The sequence below is a fragment of the Mastomys coucha genome, unplaced genomic scaffold (genome assembly GCF_008632895.1).
Source record: "Mastomys coucha isolate ucsf_1 unplaced genomic scaffold, UCSF_Mcou_1 pScaffold23, whole genome shotgun sequence".
NCBI classification, from domain to species: Eukaryota; Metazoa; Chordata; class Mammalia; order Rodentia; family Muridae; genus Mastomys; species Mastomys coucha.
Window position 1 is genome coordinate 9,023,413 of NW_022196906.1, and position 22,357 is coordinate 9,045,769.

The 22,357-nt window shown below is 47.6% G+C and overlaps 1 protein-coding gene across 1 annotated transcript in view; it reads right to left on the reverse strand.

Moving 5' to 3' along the window:
* Positions 1-531: 531 nt before the first annotated feature.
* Positions 532-22,357, reverse strand: part of Panx1 (pannexin 1) — a 40,491-nt gene continuing 18,665 nt past the window's right edge. The window contains exons 2-5 of the mRNA XM_031343991.1: positions 17,875-18,014; positions 5,859-6,079; positions 3,185-3,843; positions 532-2,055 (exon numbers count right to left, since the gene is read on the reverse strand). Of these exons, the coding sequence (XP_031199851.1) occupies positions 1,976-2,055; positions 3,185-3,843; positions 5,859-6,079; positions 17,875-18,014 (1,100 nt within the window). The 3' untranslated portion in view covers positions 532-1,975. The remainder of the gene's footprint in view (positions 2,056-3,184; positions 3,844-5,858; positions 6,080-17,874; positions 18,015-22,357) is intronic.

The following is a 22,357-nucleotide window of genomic DNA, read 5'->3' on the forward strand; positions in this document are numbered from 1 at the left end:
GATTGTGCTGCAGAAGAATCCGTTTGTGCTGCGTTTTTCCTGCCGGCGGGAAATAGCGCGCAGCAGGATCCCATAAAACACCATCTGTGGAACTCAGGGAAGGGGACCAGACAATATGACTCCTCCCAACACTACAGAGGGATTTCTACTTTCTGTGGTATTCTGTCATCTCTTAGTACTCACCTGTCTTTACTATCTGTTGCTACACTCTGATGTCACAGCCAAGTGTGATGTCTGGGATGCTGTGGGCCCTCTAGGAAATCGGGGTGAGAATGGGAGGGCCAGGAGCTAAGCATGAGAATGGAAGGGCCAATTGAAACAGATTTCAAGGACCCAAGCACATTCTGACCAAAGATTACACATGATTAGCTCAGACCGTTCCTGGTCTTCTAAAATAAAACATTTTTTACTGCCTCCAGGTATGCTACAAGAAAGACGGAAGTTTTTGAAAAGAAAAATCTATATACTAAAAAAATATATATTTTTTAAAGGTCATTTTGAAGTTAAAAAAAAAGATAAAACACACACACACACTGTAGAGAATTGTAATGGGATGTCTCAGACATGGCAATATAAATATACAAAATGGTTTCCTAGCTACTAGTTCTCAGTCATGCCATAACTCAACAGAAAGAAATATGGGACAAGCAATTCGAAGCACCCAGTACACTCTTGATATTAGCTTTCCAACCTAGAAAGTCTAAGGAAGGCCTGCTTTTCTGTACCCCAACAGGCAGACAACCACTTACATAACTTCTGACTTCACCAGAAAGCAATTAGATTAGGGAAACAATTATCCCTAGGATTGTCCCAAAGTAAACTGGGAGGGAGGTTCCTGAGGACTTCCATTTAAACATGATAAAATGTGAACACATAACACATTCACGTGGTTAGAATGTAACCGGGTTTCAACGAATTCTAAGTCAGCATACATGTTCTAAGGCTGGACCCGGGACTCACACCGGTAGTCGCAACACGTGGAAGCCTGAGGGAAGATTGATGAGAGTCTGACAATGGGGCTGATCTATGATGGGGAGGGGACAAAACAAAACTGTTTATAAAAGCATCCGTTCTAACCTCCTATATGTATAATTTACTCCAAAATCCTTATCAGTGCTGGATTGTTCTTCTCAAATGACATCAATTAAATAAATCAATGTACAATTTTAAAAGTTGGGCTTAAATTTAATCAATCTGACCCTAAACAAATGGCCAAGGCCACGGTTCTATCAGTTCCATGTTCTACTCTCACTGGACAGAGTGCTCCTTGCTGGGTTCTCTTCGTGTGCTTCACTAAAATCTGTTCTCCTATCTCAGAAACCCTGACATCTATTGACAAAAGCCTTCCCTCCGAGTCACCATGGTATGACTCTGTCTCCTTGGCTGGGTTCAGTCAGCACTGCCTCAGCCTGCTGCCCCTGCAGAGGTCAAAGGGCACTGAGCAGTGTTAGAGGACAACAATTAGCTGGTGAGTAACAGGACAGCTTGCCTGTCCAGGAGCCAAGACACAGGTCACACCCAACTCAGGACAGTGCCGCGCACAGGCGACTTCCCTGGTAGGCCAGTGAATGCTTTTCTTGTCCAACAGTCAGTAAGGGCACACAGAGGGTGTTATTAAATTACATCCTGGCAATGTTTATTATTATCTCACAAAACAAAGTATCCCCCAAAGTGCTCGCTCTCTAGAAGCTGCAGGTCTCCCAGCACCGCCAGTGCAGAACGGTGCTTCTCTGAGGCTCTAGAAGGCTTTGTGCTCTTAACAGCCCTTCAGTGAGGACTTTAGACAAAGCACACTTACTCTTGTGGGACGTTCCTAATCTATTCTTCCAAGACGCCGTTGGCCATTATGTCTACCAGAGACCAGTAGGACACACACTACATCAATACCAAAAACATCTACTGCAAACTAACTACAGATCCAACAGGGGTGCGTCAGCCACAGAAGTCGCAGGCTTGAAATTCAAGAATGGAACCATTAGCAGGAGGAATTCAGAAGCCTCTGGCGAGAGTTCTTCTCCTCAGTGTTTGCTGCAGTCTCGCTGCTCAGGTCCAAATCTGTCAAAATTAAAATCATTAGTTATAAGGGAGGAATAGTAGGAAACACTGGTATTGATTCAGTGTGAAGGGACTTCTCATACACATCCTTTACCATGGCTGCTTCTTAGTCTAAAGTCTTAAAGTTGGGTCAAGAAGTCAGTAACCCCCTCTTCTAAGTAAGAGAGTGACTTTGGGAGTAACCAGCCAGTCTCCTGCTTATATATGAGGTCTGCTCCATAGGAGAAAATTCACACCTGTACAGTAAACATGGCCCAAAGCCCACTGCTCAAGAGATCCTAGGTGCTACAGGAGAACCTGCTACTGTTATTTTGCTAAATGGACACGCGGTCGAATTCCCTTCTAAATAGGTTTGTCCTCATAGATCGGTGCTGCCCCCAGCCAGAGAACCCTCCTTCTGCAGTGGGCAGCTGTCAATGCAGAGACTCGGAACTGGTCCAAGTGCCGAGAGCAAGTGAAGCAGCTGCTGAGTGCTCAGCCTCAAAAGGGGCCTCTACTCCAACCCCTGGCCCCTAAGTCAAGGCTCAGGGAACATCCGTGAAAAGGAAATGATGTTAGTGCCAGGGGGCAGGGGGTAAAAGGCTGGCTTCTGAACACGACATGGCCTCGCTCATGGACTCACTACAGCTCAGCTACACAAGATGGACAGAGCCAACACGATCAGCCAGCATCCCTACAGGAGGCACTAACTGAACTCTGTGGGCCACAAAACATAAAGACTGCATGAAGGTGGGAATGGGATATATAGGGTACACATAAGTGGGGCTACACATATATGGGAGAAGCTGGATATGATCAAGATACGCTGTAAACACGGATGAAATTGTCAAAGAACGAATAACAGAGAAGGACAAAGAGACCAGAGGTACAGACAGGAAGAAAAAGATGAGGGGTATTAGAAACAGAGGTGGAGTGTGAGACCACACAGGACACAGACAGAGCAACCAGACAGGCTGAGTGGAGAACACAGTCATCCTTCTTTGGAAGCAGGATAACACCAATTTGTCCCTGTATCCTCACAGTCTTGGGCTTCCCTGGGATAACACTGGGGCAAGGGTTCAAGTGACAGGCAGGGTAAAGATTAACCAGCCTGCTAAAAGGGTGTGCCTGCCCAGAGAGCCCACCTTACCTTTGAACTCCACTCTCTGGCTGCCCTGGTCCTCTCCCTTGGTCTGTAGGGACATGGGAATTTTTCCATCCATGATGTCCATCTTAATCATGCCCAAGTTTGTCAGGAGTAACATGGGGTCAATGCCCTGCCCGTTGCTTTTAATGTTCTCCAGCACCTTAAGACACTTGTATGATTTGAGTTCGCTTATGTTCTCTTCCAGAAAAAGGTTGTAGAGGCTCAAGTCGTTGTAGCCTTCAGACTTGAAATGTAGAACATCGAAGGTGGGCAGGATTTCATACACTTTGAGAACGTCTGTCTTCTGCCGGAACGGGATGAAGAATGTGTAGATGACCACGGGAGCCAGCAGAGCGTACACTATGAGGTTGATGAGGCTGAGCAGCTGGAAGATGCCGACGGCGATGAGCTTGCACTGGAAGCGATCGGGAATGCTGCTGTCATTTCTCAGGACACCTGATTTGATGCTGCACAGAAACTCGTCCGAGAGCGAAGAGAGGCTGAAGTAATAGCTCAAGTAGATACAAGCCAACAGTATAACCGCAAATGTCACCAGCCGGCAGCTAATGTATTTCATGATTAAATGACTAGAGTTCTTTTTTGTCTTCAAGTACTGCTCCACGATTGGGTACTTGAAGTGGCTCTCAGATATCTCCCACAGACTGGAAAACAAAGCAAACAAAAATGATTCAGGCCCCGGCCAGTCTCATCAAATGTGAAAGGCACGGGCATAGTCAATACTGCCACACTGAAAACTTCAAGCACATTACTGTAATTTCATCTGACTGCTGGGGTTTAAAGCCATGCTTAAAAAGCCTTTTTGTTAGGCGGTGGTGGTGTATGCCTTTAATCCCAGTACTTGGGAGGCAGAGGCAGGAGGATCTCTGGGTTTGAGGCCAGCCTGGTCTACAGAGTGAGTTCCAGGACGGCCAGGGCTACACAGAGAAACCCTGTTTCAAAAAACTAAGACAGACAAACAAACAAAACCTTTTTTCCCCCTTTAAATGTTTTAAACATTTAAAACTTTATACGAGTGCTTTTTCTGCAGGTGTGCAGTGCCCTCGGGAGCCACGAGAGGATGTCAGATCCCCTGAAACCAACACTCCGGCCTCTGCAAGAGTGGCAAGTGCCCTTAGCTGCTAAGACAGCTCTCCAGCCCCACCACCTTTTAATATTTTAAAGATAGTTAGTTTGATTAAATGTGAGTTAATACTTAATAATCTTTAGGGTAATGCCCGGTACCCACTGTTCAATGTTGGCTAAATAAATTTACCAAATCCAGAATAGCAGCTGGTGGTCTATTATTGTTTTTAAATGACAATCTTCCACTAAGCATGAAAAATAGTACAGAAATTCCAAAGTCATGTAGAACACTCTACCAGGGAAGGTGGAGGCCACTCAGGGACCCAAATGGCATAGTTCAGGTCCCTGGCTCTCTTCATAAGAAACTGCAGAACAATGCTTATCTACTATCTAGAAATAAAAGGGTGAAAAAACAGAGGCAAATAAATGCATTTAGTTAATAATGTTGCACTCAAACCCAGTGTCTGGAATCATGACAGCTAGGTTTATGTCACCTTGACACTAGCTAGAGTTGTTTTACAAGAGGGAACCTTGATTGAGAGAAGGTTCCCACTAGGCTGGCTTGTGGATAGGCCTGTGTTGCATTTCCTGGATTGATGACTAGTGTGGGAGGCCCGGGTCACTGTGGCAATGCCATCCCTGGACGGGCCATCCTAGGTGCCATAAGGAAGCAGGCTGAACCACTGTTTAAGAGCAAGCCAGTAAGCAGCACTTCCCCAGGGCCTGCGTATCAGATCCTGCCTCCAGGTTCCACCCCTGCTTGTTCTGTTCCTAGTGCTGTGATAAAACGCTATGATCAAAAGCAGCTTGATGGGGAAGGATTTATTTTAGCTAACAGTTCAACATTACAGTCCATTATTGAAAGAAAACAGGGCAAGCAGATGCTGGCTTATTAATGTTTTTTAAACAACAATCCCCCACTAACATGAAAAATAAAGAAAAGAAATTTTCGGCCCAACTAGAACACATACGCACCTACCCAGGAGGGTAGAGGACACTCGATGGACCCAAATGGCATACTTAGTGCCTCTGGCTCTCAGAGTTCTTGTCCTAGTTTCTTTCAATAATGGACTGCAATGTTGAACTGTCAGCTAAAATAAATCCTTCCCCTTTGGGTTGCTTTTGTTCATGGAGTTTTATCATAGCAACAGAAAATCTAAGACAGGAATATAGCAGGTATTTTTAGAAGTAAGACAGCTGTTGCTATTGTTGTTACTACTAGCACTGACAGAACCTGAGGAAGAATGTGAGAGAGAAGGCAGGGCCTCCCCCCACTGGGTCCACCTCTCTCATCCTTTCTACATGCTTGGCTGCCTTAGAATCCTCTGCACCTTTCCTTTACAGGAGATCAAAGCAAGCAAGCTACAAGTGAGACTTTGACCTGTCACCCTTGTGAGAACTGCTTTTCAAGGGATGAGACTGGACAGGAAAGAAAGCTGACCTGAGGACAGTGAGGTCCGAGAAGAACAAGTCCTGTAAGTTGATGGTTGACACCTTACCTACCCCCTTCCCACTCTTGGCAATAAGTACCCTGGGCCAGCACAGCAGGATACTGATCCTAGGGTAGCCATGGACAGCCCTCTGGAGCCATTACCTCTGCCCCACATTCTCAGTCACTCCTGGGGGTCCAGGTCCATCTCTCAGGTCCAAATCACGAGCACTCTTGGCAGCCTTGATGGCACGGTTGTAGACTTTGTCAAGTTCCTCCATGATAAACTTCAGGTCTGAGCAGAGGTGTGGAGCCGCTGTGAAGCGCCAGAACAGTGCAGGCAGGTACAGGAGTATGGCAAACAGCAGCAGGATGTAGGGGAAGAACTGAAAAGCAAGAGCCGGTCATAGTGAGCACTCCTCTCAGAGCAGCAAGGCAAGCCACCATCAGCCTCCTTGGAAACTTCCTGACTCTGCCAGGAGCTGCTCTTGTCCTCATTTCAGGAACAAATGAGCATTCCCACATCACTCATGGACACCAGCTTGCTGCCTGTTGATTAATGCTTGTATAGCTATCTGACCCTTTTCCATTCAATTAGACATTAACTGGAAGGAAGTAGTGACTACGTGGCAACAAACAGTATTTCCTTCTAATCACAGAAAAATAAATACACTTTCCTGTCCTGCAGACTGGTTCCTCATCAGAGCCCCAATTAAGGAGCAGGCAGATGTCACAGTGGCCTTCACTGGTTTTTCCTTTCATTTGTTCCAGTTTAAAGCTCTAGTTTTTTTGTTTTTCTTTTCTCTTCATTGGACACTGGGAAAATGCCAAAGAAACATTATGACAAATTCTGGCTTAGGTGGTCTGGTAATTACCCTGTAAAGCAGTTGGAATAAGCACCTAGGATTTACAGGATATGGAGGGAGAGACCCTTACCGCTGACTGTCACTCTACAATTGGGGAATGTCCTGTACAGAGACGCCTCAGCACAGTAACAATCACAGTGAGGCACCAGGATTGGCACACACAGAGCAGGCCAGAGGGGTCTCAGATGTCAGGTAGTGAAGGGTGATCTAGAACCAGTCCAACTAGAAGCTTGGGAAGATATGGAGCCTCTGACCCTCAGTTTCCCTCTCTGAAGTGGTCGTGTGATATAGGAATCATGAAGATGAAACTGGATCACTCAGGAAAAGAAGCTAAGCATGGCTGCTGCCTGGCCTGTCAAAAGCACTGGAGATCGCCAGGAAATACCAACAATAGGGCTTCCTACTTGTAGCCCATCGATCTACCCATGAGCCTGTGAGGGTCACTCTTGTCTGAACAAGGAAGGGAAGCTGAGAAGGGTTTTTGGCTCCAGACCACAAAGTTGGCAAGTGACCCAGTTAGACTATGACCCCTAAACTACAACTCTACACAGCATTTGATGATACGGGTCTAGGGGACGGTTTTGTTAGGAACCCTGACACGGGTCTAGTGGATGGTTTTGTTAGTAACCCTGATACAGGTCCAGAGGACGGTTTTGTCAGTAACCCTGATACAGGGTCTAGTGGATGGTTTGACAGCTATTACAGTTCTAAAGAAGAGATGAGGGAACCACATTCCTGCAGAGAGAATGTGACTCCACTGCGTAACAAAGCCCTGCCCAAAGTCTGACACGTAAGTTTCAATGTTAAACTCTAATAGAAGGGGTTTTTTTGCCATCATTTCTTTTTTTTTTTCTTTTTTTCTTTCTTTTCATTACATATTTTCTTTTTTTATTAGATATTTTCTTTATTTACATGTAAATTTCTCCTTTCCCAGTTTCCCCTCCAACAAACAAACAAACAAACAAAAACAACAAGAACCAACCCCTGTTGCCCCCCCCATGCCTGCCACCCCATCCTCTCCCACTTCTTGGCCCTGGCATTCCCCTACACTAGGGCACAGAACCTTCACAGGGCCGAGATCCTCTCCTCCTATTGATGATCAAATTTGCAATCCTCTACTATACACATGCTGCCAGAACAATCAGACTCACCATGTGCAGTCCTTGGTTGGTGGTTGAGACCCTGGGAGCTCTGAGGGTGCTAGTTAGTTCATATTGTTGTTCGTCCTAAGGGACTGCAAACCCCTCAGCTCCATTGGTCCTTTCTCTAACTCCTTTACTGAGGACCCTGTACTCAAATCAATAGAGCCATTGGTCCTACCATATGAACTCTTTGGTTGGTGGTTTAGTCCCTGAAAGCTCTGAGGGTACTAGTTAGTTCATATTGTTGTTCATCCTAAGGGGCTGCAAACCCCTCAGCTCCATTGGTCCTTTCTCTAACTCCTTCATTGGGGACTGTGTACTCAGTTCAATGGATGGCTGTGAGCCTCTACATCTGTATAAGTTAGGTACTGTTAGAGCCTCTCAGGAGATAGCTATATTTAGGCTGGCTTATCCTTCCTTCAGTCTCTGCTCCATAGTTAATCTCTGCAACTCCTTCCGTGGGTATTTGGTTCCCCCTTTTAAGAAGGAATGAAATGTCCACCTTTTAGTTTTCCTTCTTCTTGAGTTTCTTGTGGTTTGTGTCTAGTAGAAGTTAATGAGAGAGGGAGTCATCTGTTCACAGACATCCGGAAGCTCTCATGAGCTCTTCCAGAGAATCCATGACACAGAAGAAACAGAGAAGGAAACCCAAATGCCCCAAGTTCTGGAACACCCTCCACTTAGCTGTACTTTGGGGTTCACACAAGACAGGGTCTTGTTAGCCTGATCTGCAAAGAGCTGATATGCAATGGGGCACACGGTAGGCTGGACATTGCTGATGGGGTGGTTTAGTTTACAGCTGGCTGTGCTCAATCCATTCTTGTCTGGTCTAGTCACTATCATTATATAAATAAACTAATGCTCATGTGGTTTCCAACACTGAGACAGCCAAGCACTGGGAACCATAGGTGGCAGAAATCAATCAATCAATCAGTGGCAGAAATCAATCAATCAATCTCTCTCTTTCTCTCTCAGAAGATTTGTTTATTTATTATGTATACAACATTCTGCATACATGTATGCCTGTACGCCAGACTAGGGCACCAGATCTCATTATAGATGGTTGCGAGCCACCATGTGGTTGCTGGGAATTGAACTCAGGACCTCTGGAAGAGCAGCCAGTGCTCTTAACCTCTGAGCCATCTCTCCGGCCCCATGGCAGAAATATTTCTAACTTAGGCTTCGGAAATATTTGTATGGGTCTTGTTTGTTTTGAGGTTATTTGAATAATAGTACTTACCTTGAATTTTCCCCCTAAAATAACAAGTGTATTGTCTGTCTAACACACCCAACGAGTGTGGCATTTAGCCCAGTGGGCAGCAGAGCACAGTTCACTGTAATTAGAAAATGAGTGTTTAAAGGTGTTACATGGAGAGTATTCTCAGTTTCCTAAATGTCCTTGTACTCTGGTTACCTCTGCAGGAATGTATAGGAAGGCCTTGTCTGCTAGTTTTCCCTAGACTTAAATTCTCCCACCTTCATGGAAAATACAGAAACCATTCTACATGCTGAAGCAAGGCAGTCAACTCAACTGAAATACAAATCCAGAAGCATTGAACTATAGCCTTTACAATCCTTTCACCAAATTAAGAATGTGGAGACTAGCCAAGGTGTCTGCGTGAGGGGAAGGCTTTGTCACCAGTGCTGCCTGCTCTACGCTAGGTCTGGGGTACACATCACTCAAGGCTCTGGCTGCACCCCTCAGTACAATGTCCCAGCTGGCCAGCAATACACTTTCCCCAAGACAGTGAGACCCTTCAGGGAAAGACAAGCAGCGGTCCCACCTGCAACTTGTAGCCTCTGTACTTTGGAAGGGGTTGTGGTTACGTGACCTGTGTATGAAAGGAGACTGAGGTGACCTCGAACCACCACCCTCTGGGGTCCAACTCTTTCCTCATCTAAGACAAAGATCCAGGTAAGCAGCTAACCAACGCTCTCCAAGGGATACGACCCTTGCCTTATCGAATGCGGAAGGGGATGTGGACCTAAAAATATTCCTGGGCATCTGCCCTGTGCCAGGCAGGGCACAGGATGCCCCTGCCTGCTCCCCGACACACCCTGGTTCAAGTAGCAGCACCTTCCCTAAGACTACACAGCCTGACATGTATGAAGGCAAAACACACATAAGTTAAATAAACTGTAAAAAAAAAAAACCAAACAAACAAACATTGAGTCTAAAACTGAAATATGGTCTCTGCAAACACAGTTAGCCCTAGTGAGGTCATAGGCCACAAACTGATGGCAGGAAAGACACAACACAAGAGGGAGTCTGGAGAGAGAAAGGTAGAGCCTTGTTTACCATCCCCTCTCATCTCCGTCAGCACTTCCCCTTAATCTAGGGATCCAGGAGAGAACAGGGATCAGGAGATTCCCTGCTGTGGAGTTTGTTCTGATCCGGGATAGTTTTTACAGGGGCTCTGAGGAACACAAAATGTTAGCCAGCAATGAAACTATAAAGGACCCTGACTCTTTTACACAGCAGGAAACCACCAGCAGAGAGCTTGATCAAAAACACCTTGGCAAAACCACAAAGCCTACAGAGGACACACAGAGGCAGATCTAAGGTGAGTGGCTGGCGTGAGACGCCACCATTCCCTCCACAGTAACAGAGAGGAAAGAAAAGGGTCTGGCTTGTGGTTCAGGTCCTGAAAGCACACAGACTGCTGTTGCCAGGAGTACCACAGCAGAGATCACCCCGAAGAATGGGAGGAGCCAGAGAGAGGAAGCAGGCTGGGGCCCTGAGACAGATCAGGGTCAGACAGAGTGAATACTGGAAGGGACAGGAAGTAGGAAGCAGGCAAAACAAAAGCCATCTTGTATTGAAAGACAAAGGCACGAGGATGTCAGTCCTGCTGTGGAATGTTCGGATAAAACTTACTTAGAGTTAGTTTCCAAATATGCGTAAAGAATGGCAGCAACAAGCCCTGAGTAGCTTTCAGAATGCAGACAGGAAAGATGTCAAGGAGAAAACAATCAGGCTTCGTGTCTAGTGGCATCTGAACAGTGCATAGCACCTCAGAGTCCTGGAGAAGACAGCAAGCAGGAAGAAGGAAAGGACAGAGCCAGGAGATTCAGAGCATCATGCAAGAGGCAAAGCACTGCCTGGGTCTAGATGTTCCCCCATGGTACTCTGCCCTTGTCTGAGAGCACTTCAGGACTGTAGACCAGACAAAGTTGTCCAGTGACGTGCCCAAACACTGGGAGCAACATTGTTACCTCTGCAGCCATTCCCTTTGGTGCGGACTGTGAGAATAGTGTATAGATTAATGGGTAAATGGTTACTGGTATAGAATTATATTTGAAGAGAGGCTGGCTTCGGCTTGACAATATGTGGTGTCATAGTTAGCCAACATGACCGAGTGCTGTGGTCCTCAGACCAGTGACTTCTCTATCATTCCTGAAGCTGCCAGAGTCCTTGGGATGGCTAGCTTTATCAACTTGACACAACCTAGAATCATCTACAAAGAGTCTCAATGAGGGGCCATGTACATATATTCAACCTGACGGCGTGGCTGTAGGAAACTGCCCTAAGACAATTGTTGTGGGAAACCTAGCTCACTGTGAGAAGCACCATTCCCTAACTGTGTTGGGGGTGTTGTCCTAAACTGTTCAAGAGTGGAGAAATCAAGCTGGGCACAAGCAAGCAATGACCACATGTGTATTCATTCCTCTCTGTCCTTGTCCGTGGATGTCATGTGGCTGGCTGTTTCAGGTTCTGTTGCTTTGACTTCCCCATAGTCAGATGTATAGATGAACAGATGGACTATAACCTGGAGCTGACACAAGCTACTTCTCCTGCAAGCTGAATTTGTCAAGGTGGTTTATCACAGCAACAGAAATGAACTAAAACAGACATGGAATTGCAGGTTTGAATAGACATCTATCTCCACAGTAGCAGTGATGTACAGGCACACACTATCTGAGGAACAGCAGTCAAGTCTGGTGGTGCCCACTCAGGGCTCCTGAAGGATTCTGAGAACACCGCATTCCTGGCACTAACCCCAATGTTAAAAGTTCCACTCTAGCAAGGGTGGGTGGGGTTCAGACCCGTGTTTGTACATATTCCAGGTAATGCCAGAGGCTTCCAGTGAATCCTCCAAGTCTCTGTGACTCTGCTCTAGAGAGATATTTTGCCTATTTTGTTAAGTATTTTCTATTCTTTCCCTTTTTCTTTTAAGTGCTCTGTTTCGGAGAAACCTGACTAATCTTTGCTGATGACACGCTGAACAAGAATAGAGAACAATCAGAGTTCAAGCAGTCTTAGAGCGCCCTCTGCTGTGCTCCTGGGTGCAATCACATGCTCAGCAAAAAAAAAAAAAAACCTGCCCTCAGTGCCGCGGGAAGCCATCAGCTGTGAATGAAGCAGGGAAGGAAGACCAGAGGAAGGGATGAGAGAAGGTAAGCCTAGTCGACAGGGAGAATTAACCAACTAACCACTGACAATGCCACAGTCACTTAAACATTACCCTGAAGAATGACTCTGGGGGGATTTGCGTCTCCCGGTTTTAATGGCATTGAATTGAGACACGCTTACACATACCCTGTACCCCTAGTCCCTTAAGAACCAAGCATGGTGGACGCACAAAGTAGGTGGCTGCCAAGAGCTGACCAGTGGGAGTTCAGTGGAGACAGAGCTTTGTCTGCGAGGTCAGAGCTCAGTGGATGGATATGCACAGAACATAAGGAATTAAGCAGACATTTGCCACAGTGACCCACTTAGAAAAAGTGACTTAAAAAGACCGTTCTGAGGAAAGGGGTTTTGTAATCTGAAAATTCTCCCATTTCTTCTTGTATTTAAAATTATATAATATCATCCTATTGCACTGTTATTTAACATGTAAATTATACCACTATAAAGTATGGTTACTTTTTTTAAGTTTTAGATTAAACATATTTCTATATTTTATTTTCAAAAGATAAAAAGCCGAAAAACATTCAATGTGGGGATATGGCAGCTATGATTACCAATCTGTGCCCAACTCGGAAGCCACAGCTTGATTTCCATTTGGCATGGGCTACTTCCCTAGTTAGGGAACAATCTTGTAAAAATATATACATTAGAGTTACTTTATTTTTAATTATGTCTATGTGTGTGAGAGTATGTGTACCAGGTATGTATGGGTGCTATAAAGGTCAAAAGATGGGGTCAGATCACCTAGAACAGGAGGTACAGGCAGTTGTGAGCTGCCTGATGTGGATGCTAAAAGTAAGAGCCTCAGAGACCAAGGTCCTCTGGAGAGCAGAGCCTGCTGCTCTTAAACAGTGAGCCATCTTGACTGTAAGCCCTGCTCATTTCCGGGACTGTCACAATCAAATCCCACACACTGAAAGGCCGTGGACAATGAGTCTTTCCTCTGACTGTTCTGTAGGCCAAGGTGCTCCCTCCGAAGGCCCTGGGGAGACTGCCTCTCACAGGCCACATCCCCCACAAGTGTTCCCACACTGTCTCCCCTTGACATGTATCTATGGCCAATTTTTCTCCTTGTAAAAGGATACCAATCAACTCCAGGATTGGTCCTCATTACTCACTGACTATATCTCTAATAGATCCGTTCAACTGAAGTCATACCCTAAGGTACGAAGGACTAAGATGGTAACATAATCTTTTAGGTGACAAAATTCAACCCATGACACCACGCCCATGTCCTTCATCTTGGTCTCTGTCCCCAGCTTACCCCTGCAAGCATCTGGCTCACGCTACTGTACTGACAAGCTGATACGTATAGGACAACCTGCTCTTTACTCCTACAGCCCAGCTTTCTGTTTACCTCTCCACCCAGTGCCCCGAGATTCTGTCCTCGTTAGCTTTGACTGTCAGCTTGATACAGCCTGTAGTCACCTGGGTGGGGAGCCTCAGATGAGTGGCCTGGAGGTGTGTTGGGGGCGGGTGTGTGTGTGTGTGTGTGTGTGTGTGTGTGTGTGTGTGTGTGTGTGTGTGACGATTACTAACTGATGTAGGAGGGACCAGCCTATTGCGTGCAGCACCATTCCCTGGGCAGGCTTCCCTTACACAGTCTGGTGCTAGGCTGTGTAAGGAAACTACTTAAGCATGAGTGTGAGCAAGAGAGCAAGCCAGCAAGCAGTGTTCCTTCCAGGTTCCTTCCTTAAGTCCCTGCCTTCGCTTCCTTCAGTGGAGGATTATGACCTCCACATGAACCACATAAATCTGTTCCTCTGCATGTTGCGTTTCCTCAGTATTTTATCACAGGGACAGAAAGGAACTAAAGAGATGCCATCCCTTCTACACCATTGGTCCCACAGCTTGCACACATCACCCTGACAGGTGCCCTGAGTGGACACCAGCAGATTAGGCCGCTGATCCTCAGAGAGTGTGAGCCTGCACACCAGTGTGCCATTGTGGAGATGTCTACTCAGACCTTTATTTCCATGTCTGTTTTAGTTTCGCTTCTGTTGCTGTAATAAAATATCTTGACAAATTCAATTTATAAGAGAAGTAAGTAGCTTACTTATGTCAGTGCCCCAGACACCGGGAATGGGCCCTCTGCCCATATCACTAGGCATGCTACCCCAGTGGTTGGTCAGTTGCTACCACAACACAGCTAAGCATACACACAGTGCCTGTCTCCCTGGGGTATATCGACTATGTGACTTTCAAGCTCCCACGGTGTCACCCTGTAATCGGCTGTGTGGTATCAAGCACTGCTCGCTGTTTAGACGCTCCCTTCTCAGAAGCACCTGCTTCCTTCCTCTGTCCTGACCAGCGCCATCCCCCTGCCTGACTAGTGGTCTCCATGCTTCTCTCTGACTCACTGGGCTCTCCCTGTTCCCCTCCTGCGGGCCAGAACCCACCTCTGTAACTGGCAAGGCTTCCTCTGCCTCTCCTCCCACCACTAACCAAGCGACAAGAGTTGGTTGGCTCTGAGGACCGACTCTTAGAACCAAGCACTCTACTCAGGACCATGCAGCGGCTCCCACTGGTTCAGCATTCTCCATAACCCTGCCTCCCTTCCAGTCTGCCGTGGCCACCCTGTTTCCCAACAGGACAAAGTGTCTCCAGGGAAGTGCCTCACCTCACACTCCCCAGGCAGGACCTTACCCCACACTCCCCAAGCAGGGCTTCACCCCATACGCCCCAGGTAGGGCCTCATCCCACACTCCCCAGGCAGGGCCTCACCCCACACTCCCCAGGTAGGGCCTCACCTCACACTCCCCAGGCAGGGCTTCACCCCACACTCCCCAGGCAGGACCTCATCCCACACTCCCCAAGCAGGGCTTCACCCCACACTCTCCAGGCAGGGCCTCACCCCACACTCTCCAGGCAGGGCCTCACCCCACACTCCCCAGGCAGGTCTTCACCCCACACTCCCCAGGCAGGGCTTCACCCCACACTCCCCAAGCAGGGCTTCACCCCACACTCCCCAGGCAGGACCTCACCCCACACTCCCCAGGTAGGGCCTCACCTCACACTCCCCAGGCAGGGCTTCACCCCACACTCCCCAGGCAGGGCTTCACCCCACACTCCCCAGGCAGGACCTCACCCCACACTCCCTAGGCCAGTGGTTCTCAACCTTCCTGATGCTGGGACCCTTTAATACAGTTCCTCATGCCATGGTGACCTCTAACCATAAAATTATTTTGTTGCTGCTTCATAAACTGTAATTTGGCTACTGTTATGAATCATAATGTAAATATCTGATATGCAGGATATCTGATATGTGACTCTCCTAAAGAGGTCTCAACCCACAGGTTGAGAAGTGCTGCCCTAGGCAGTCCCGCTGTGCTTGTGGGTTCAGCACCTTCATGTTGTCTCCAGCCTCTCATCCACCTCATGCTCAGGACGCACATTACACAATCTTCCTGCAAGCAACTGTCACTCCTGTTCCCATCCAACTGTGTACAAGGAAGTCACATTTTCTGAAAAGAACAGAGCCAGGATTTTTGCTCTTGCTTTACAAAGCACTTCTTCTATACACTCACTCTTCACCCACAACCACCTGGCTGTCACTTCACTAAGAAGCACCGAGGAATAACGGATCCAGTAAGCTCGCTCCACCCGGAGAGCAGTGGAGGGACGGGAGAGCTCACGGCTCTGTCCCTGGGTTTCTGGAAAAAAACACCCTTTACCTTTTCTGTCTCACTTTCTAATTATTTTCTCGCATGTTCATTTCACCACCAGGGGACTCTGAGAATCTGAGATGCCATTTGTGGCCCACTGCTGCCAAGCATAGCATGAGGGCCCTTGATCAACATCAGCTAAAAGGAACTCTGTGTCACCGTCTGCAGCTCGAAAACCTCCTTTTGATGCCTCTAGTTCCCTGAGACAGCCTCTGTGTATCTCAGTTCCCTGAGTCCACTGCTATTAGCGAGGGGTGTGATCCTATGGGCCTGTTTCTGTTTGTGAGTTTTCTCTGGGTCTTCCTCATTTGTGGTATGTCTGGTGAATGCCAAACACCCTGCATAAAGAGACAAAGAAAGCACACAGGTGATGCTCTGGACGATGTCCCCTTCCTCCAGGGGGAACTCAGCTTCACTTCTGGCAGGCATGTAACTTAGAGACATCATCAATGCCCAAGTGGTCTCATTCCCCAGGCACTGAAATGACTCAGACCAATCCTCTAACCCTTGGGAGGGAGCCCCTTGATCCCAGCCAAGCCTGAGTGTTGACCAGACAGGTTTCTCCTCTTTCTGTCCCCAGTCCTGAGCCTGGTGAGAGCTGGGATACTCAGAACCACCACATCAAATAAGCTCACCACAGTAGGTCACCTTACATGGGCCACCCACACTACTCCCTTGACTTGAAGACCTGGGTTGTTTGTACCACCCCAGACTACTCTATGACTCCCAGCCTTGGTTCTCAAGGCTCCTATAGTATTTCCTGTGAAGAAGATCTGGAAAAAAAAAACAAACAACTCAGGGCTTTTCTTGCTCCAGTAGTCTCGCAGCAGCTCGAGTCCTTGCCAACCCTTACCTTAAGCAATCCTTGCTACAATGTGAGGCTCAGCCAAGGCCAACTCAGACTGGCTACAACTTGGCATTCCCACAATGACATTTTGACATGGACTTAAACTACAGCCAGCACAACCAAGATTTACAAAGCTTCTTATCTTCTGCAAGTGCCCACCTGTGCTGACGGTCCTTACAAGACAACGCGCTGACACACGAGGCCGTCAAGAACCCACTAAGCACTCAGGCTGCACATCAAAGGGAAAAGGCTAGCCCAGGCATTTTGTGGTACCTCCATGCCAAATGTGCAATATACAAAGAAAGGGATTTTGTAAGAGAAGAATGCCGACTGGATGTCCAGATGCAGTTACAGTAGCAGAGGATCTGCAATCAGCTCTGGCACTGCAGAAGATACACGTCTGTTTTCTTCAGTAGACGAAACCATCAGATGAGACAAATGTTCTAGTTGATTTTTACGAAGGGCAAAAGAACCAGTGGGTGAAGGACAAGCCAAAGCAGAGTCCTGCCTTTGTATGTGCAGAGAAGACCCAAGGTCTCACTCAGAGAAGACCCAGAGTGTGACATCATGGCTCACAGGAAGAGTGGCATGCTTACTTACAGAGTCTTTAAGACTCAAGATGTGACATCATCGCTCATAGATGTCACATCATTACTCTCCAACAAGACTGAAGGTGTCCAGTGATCACTCTAGAGTGTTCCTCTGAGCATGCTTGATAGCTCCGGCTGCAGTTTCTCACTCACAGTGTCTGTATCCCCCACACCCAACACTCTTCTGACCTGTACCTCTTCTCTCTAATCTCAACAGCCTGGCTGCTAATGCCTCTTATGTAGTATCTCTCTTTCCTTTCAGTATATCCACCTACCAGAAACCCATCCAAGAGCTGTGTAGCCAGGATTCACAACCAGGCTTCTGAACCTCCAGTAACACAATGGTCAGAAGCAACCCAACTTTGTTAGTCTTTACTTTTTCTAAGGGACCCTGTGTGTCAAAAAACAAAAAAGCTCTAGCCAATATTCTGCAGGGGAATTAAAGACACAAAGAAGACAAAAACATACAAGGTGCCTCTCCCTGAAGAACTAAAACTCAGAGAGCATCTATTTCTTATCTGCTCCTCATAGATGTTGGATGCAGTCACTGCTGAGGCCCCCACCTCTTTGGCTGACCACACACTCTTGTGGCTGGCACAGCTTTCCCAGGCCTCCACTTCTCTATGGAGCAAGCACCCAGGCGTGACAGCATCTCATTACCTTGTGCAGCCACAGGGGGAGGTTTCCAGACTCACTCTGCAGGGAGCTCTTCTGCTGTACTGCAGCCCAACAGTATGAATCCACAAAAGCAGCCTGTCTCCAGGAGAAAGAACTCGGGGAGAAGCAGCTTATCTGGGTCCCTGGGAAGCAAAGCAGATAGTTCCAAATGAATGAAGCATGGACTTGCATTCCTCCCCTGACATATCCCCACTGGCTCGGGAACGTAAGTGCTGTCCATGGACAGAAGGCCTGGGTTCCACTCAAGGCTCTGTTGTAATGTGGTCCTCTGGGAAGGGACTGTGGAATGTGACCTTCTTGTGGTGGTTTGTATATGCTTGGCCCAGGGAGTGGCACTATTAGAAGGTGTGGCCCTGTTGGAGTAGGTGTGGCCTTGTTGGAATAGGTGTGTCACTGTGTGTGTGAGCTTTAAGTCTCTCATCCTAACTCCCTGGAAACCAGTACTCTGCTAGCAGACTTCAGATGAAGATGTAGAACTCTCAGCTCTACCTGCACCATGCCTGTCTGGACACTGCCATATTCCCGCCCTGATGATACCAGACTGAACCTCTGAACCTGTAACCTCTGAACCAGTTAAATATTGTCTTTTATAAGAGTTGCCTTGTTCATGGTGTCTGTTCACAGCAGTACAACCCTGAGACACTTCTGCACAGCAAAGTGAGAGTGGCATCCTCTGCACACACAGGTGTTGTGGGGGCGGGGCTCTGAGCCGTAGTGACTCAACCCATGTGGCCTTAGGGTCCAGCAGAGCTGTGCCCCTTGTCTTCATCAAGTGTTTATTGGGGAGGGGATGTGTCTCAGGCATTGAGCCAGCTACTGCTCAGTTCTCATTACCTTGCCCTCGTCCCCCTAGTCCCCCTAACAGATGAGGCATGCTCTCTTCCACAGCCCACGCAGGCTGAGGGGTGCCGAGTGCCTGGGCTCTGTGGCTGTATTTAAACCTCACTCTCCCACTCGGTTGGGTGACTCACTGCTGGTAAATAAATCACTTAACCTTCCAAAGCCTGGGCCTCTAATGGGGATGACATTAATATCAACACTACTGTTGTAGGGATGGGGAAGGAGGGAGGCAGCAAACTGGTTACCCAGAGCCCGGTTCTCACAGGTGGCTCTGTGAGTGCCTGGAAGCCATTGACTCTTCCTGCATTGCTTTAAAGACTAAAGCACACCACCATTGTCTCTTCTACTCTACGGAGAGGGGGCAGAGGCAGCGAGGTGGACTCCCTAAACCCTAGAATAGAATAGGCCTCCAAGAGTCACCCTCCCTGGGGACTTATATACACTTATATGAAGAAAAAGAAGTGGTCTGTGTTGTCAAGAGGGTAGACTTCTGAGGTGGTGGGGTGCATGGTAAAGGCCCTGGGTACCCCTTCTTCTCCAGCAGGCGACTTGACATCCAGACATCAAGAAAGAACACATCGAGGCTTGGGAGAGATCATCCCGACGTCAGCAGCCATTGCAAAACACCCAGGGTAGGGACAGTTCTTGCCCTTAAGTGAGGGTGTTAAGAATGAGCTAGAATGGGTAAGACACTTCCAGGTACTCCAGTGTCCTTTAACCCATTAAACTCAAGATCTAGCATTTTATAAAAAACAGGGTACATTTTATAAAAAACAGGGTACATTCTTTGTGTCAGTGTAACCCTGCTAACATCTCCTGCCATTACCTACCAGAGTGTAAGTGTGCAGTTGCAATGGATCTGTAGGATGAGTAGTCCTCAGGTAATCTGCTGATGAGCTATGTTATGGGAACAGCTAGACAAATACTCATGAAAATGGACAGGGCTGTTAGGAGTCCACGGAAGCCTGTCTGGCTCAGATCACTCCTGGATACCACCCTCAGGACACTCATGTGCAGCATTTATGCACATTCTCCCTGAAGGAAAGTGTTTCAAGCTCCTTTGGGGTTCAGGGACCTTCTTCCTGCAGTAGCAGAAGACACTCTTGACAAAGAAAAACATCTCAACATTCTATAGCAAACATTTTTTCAAAAAAGAATGGAGAAAACAGAGAGCTGGAGACTGAGGAGACACTGAGGTCCTGAGGAGACATCCCTGGCCTAGAGTGCAGAGACAGCAGGCAACTGGCACTCGCTGGACACCACCAGTCCCTTCAATTGCCACCTACCCAAGACTCAGTCATATGGGGGAGAAACAGCTTATCTCCTTTACCCTAGAGAGAACTAAAGCTCAAAGTGGTCCAGCCATCCTCCACCCCTCTCTACACATGCCTCTAGACTGAGTGACTCCAGCAACCCACCTCTAGAGGAGTCCCCACTAGGGTCTGTTAGAACAGGATGGCCTCAGCAGGTGACTCCCCCAAGTGTCTGGAAACGGAGAGCTTTCTGGCAATGGTTGAGAACATTCCAGCAAATCAAAGGACTTGGTGTTTTCTGCTTAGGAATGGGAAACTAACTCAAAGAAGCCAAAAGCCATGCTTCGGTAGACACAGAACTAAGAGAAAAAAGCCGGAATAAAGAGGGGCTACCATGAGAGCAGCACTGGACAGGCACCCAGCTATACAGCCTACATCTTTCCTCCGGTGGCTGGGGCCTTGATACTTGCCAAGAGAACCCCATAAGACCCTCCAGCAAGTCTCGCGGGGTCCACACCACTGTGTCAGCTGAAGGAGGGGACCGGACTCTCCAGTGTTCTGTCCACTACTATACACAATGTACATGTCATGATCTGAATTTGAAAATGTTCCTACAGGCTCATGTATTGGACACCTAGTCTCCAGTTGGTGGTACTACTTTGGGAAGTTCCGGAAACTTGGTTTTGTGGGGTCTTGTGGAAAAGTAGGTCACTGGGGTATGCCTTTGTAGGGCGGAACTGGTTCCCAGTCTCATTCTGCTTCCTTCCCCCATGCTCCCACAGTCTGAGGCCCACGACAAGCAGCCACGGACATGCCACTAACTACGAGCTCAACTACACCATGATCCCTCAAGTTGTTCCGAGGAATTTGGGTCACTAATTCTTTTGTTTGACAAATAATTACTACAGCACACACAAGTTCAGGTTCATGCCAAGAACAAAAAACCCTCTTTCTGGTTGGATGAAATGCAGAGACAACTGTGGGCTTCATACCCATGGAGCTGGCATAATATGGTGAGATCTTGAAAAGAAAAGATGTATTGCTGGGGCTCCCCGAAGGAAGTCTCATCAGCTGAGCAGATAACAAGAGCTACCAAGGTCTCTGGAGCATCTCTGCCTGGAGCATCTCTGCCTAGAGCAGAAGAGCAACCCAATGGCCTCTCCCACTGCCTAGATCCACACCTGCTGCAGCAGCACAAGCTTAGGAGCAAACACAGGCCCAGCGCAGGGGGACAACAGGGAGCCAGCCATGGTTTCTCCAGGACATTAATGCCAGTTGGGGTTGTCTTCATCCTCCAGCTGAAGGAGGGGCTCTGGTCTACTTCTGCTACTGCTCCCTTTCTTTAGCTCATATACAATAGCACAGACAACAGGGCAGGAGAGCAAGGGCAAGATGAGGGGCGAGGGTGGAGTGTGTTCGTGCCTTCTGACTATCACACACAGCTCCTCCTGGCTCCCCGAGGGAGGTAAGTTTGCTATGCTGTGGGAAGCAGGCATCCGGAGGAGCTAATGAAAAGCCTCAAAACCGCAAATTTAATAAAAATAAAACCATCAACAGAGAAATCCAGTCAGCTAACAAGGAGGAACTTCGAAACATGCGTGGGATTCGAGAAAGTGTCACACTGTAGACTACAGGGGGCAGCAGAGGGCTAGGGAGGGACATGGTCCTTGCTGTTAACTTTTGCCCCCCATTCACCGGTGAGCAAAGGAAGGCACTCCTGACTAGGGAGAGGGGGGAACTCAGACTCCCCATTTTTAACAAAGATAGAGGAAAGAGAAGGGACAGTTACTGGGCAAAACTGGGTCTGCCATTGAAGACTTGGAAAGAGGGGATGACACGTGCTGTGACTACTGTTCTGGGAGGTGCGAAGGAAAGCAAAGGAGCTATGGTTATAATGCTGATTCCTATTTTCTGCACAGTTTTAAAGTCAACAAAGTGTTTTCATTTCATAAAACAAAAATAATTATAATTTGTTTGCTGTAAGTTACACATAAACACAAACACACACACACACGCACCATATATACACACACACATGCACACACACGTGCACACACACACATACACACGCACACACGCCACACACCTATCTCATATAAAGGACCCAAGCAGACCATAAAACAACCTTCAAAGCACTACAATTGAAAGAACCAGCTACATTTAAGGATGCTGGATTAAAAACTGAAAACCATTCTTGTAAAGTCCCAAGTTCAGTGAGAACCATCACTAAAAGAACCATGAAGACAATACAGAAAGGATTAGGGTGACCAACGCCTGCACCACCAAGCCTCAGGAGACAGGGCAGTGGGCCTCAGGAGACAGGGCAGTGAGCCTCAGGAGACAGGGCAGTGAGCCTCAGGAGACAGGGCAGT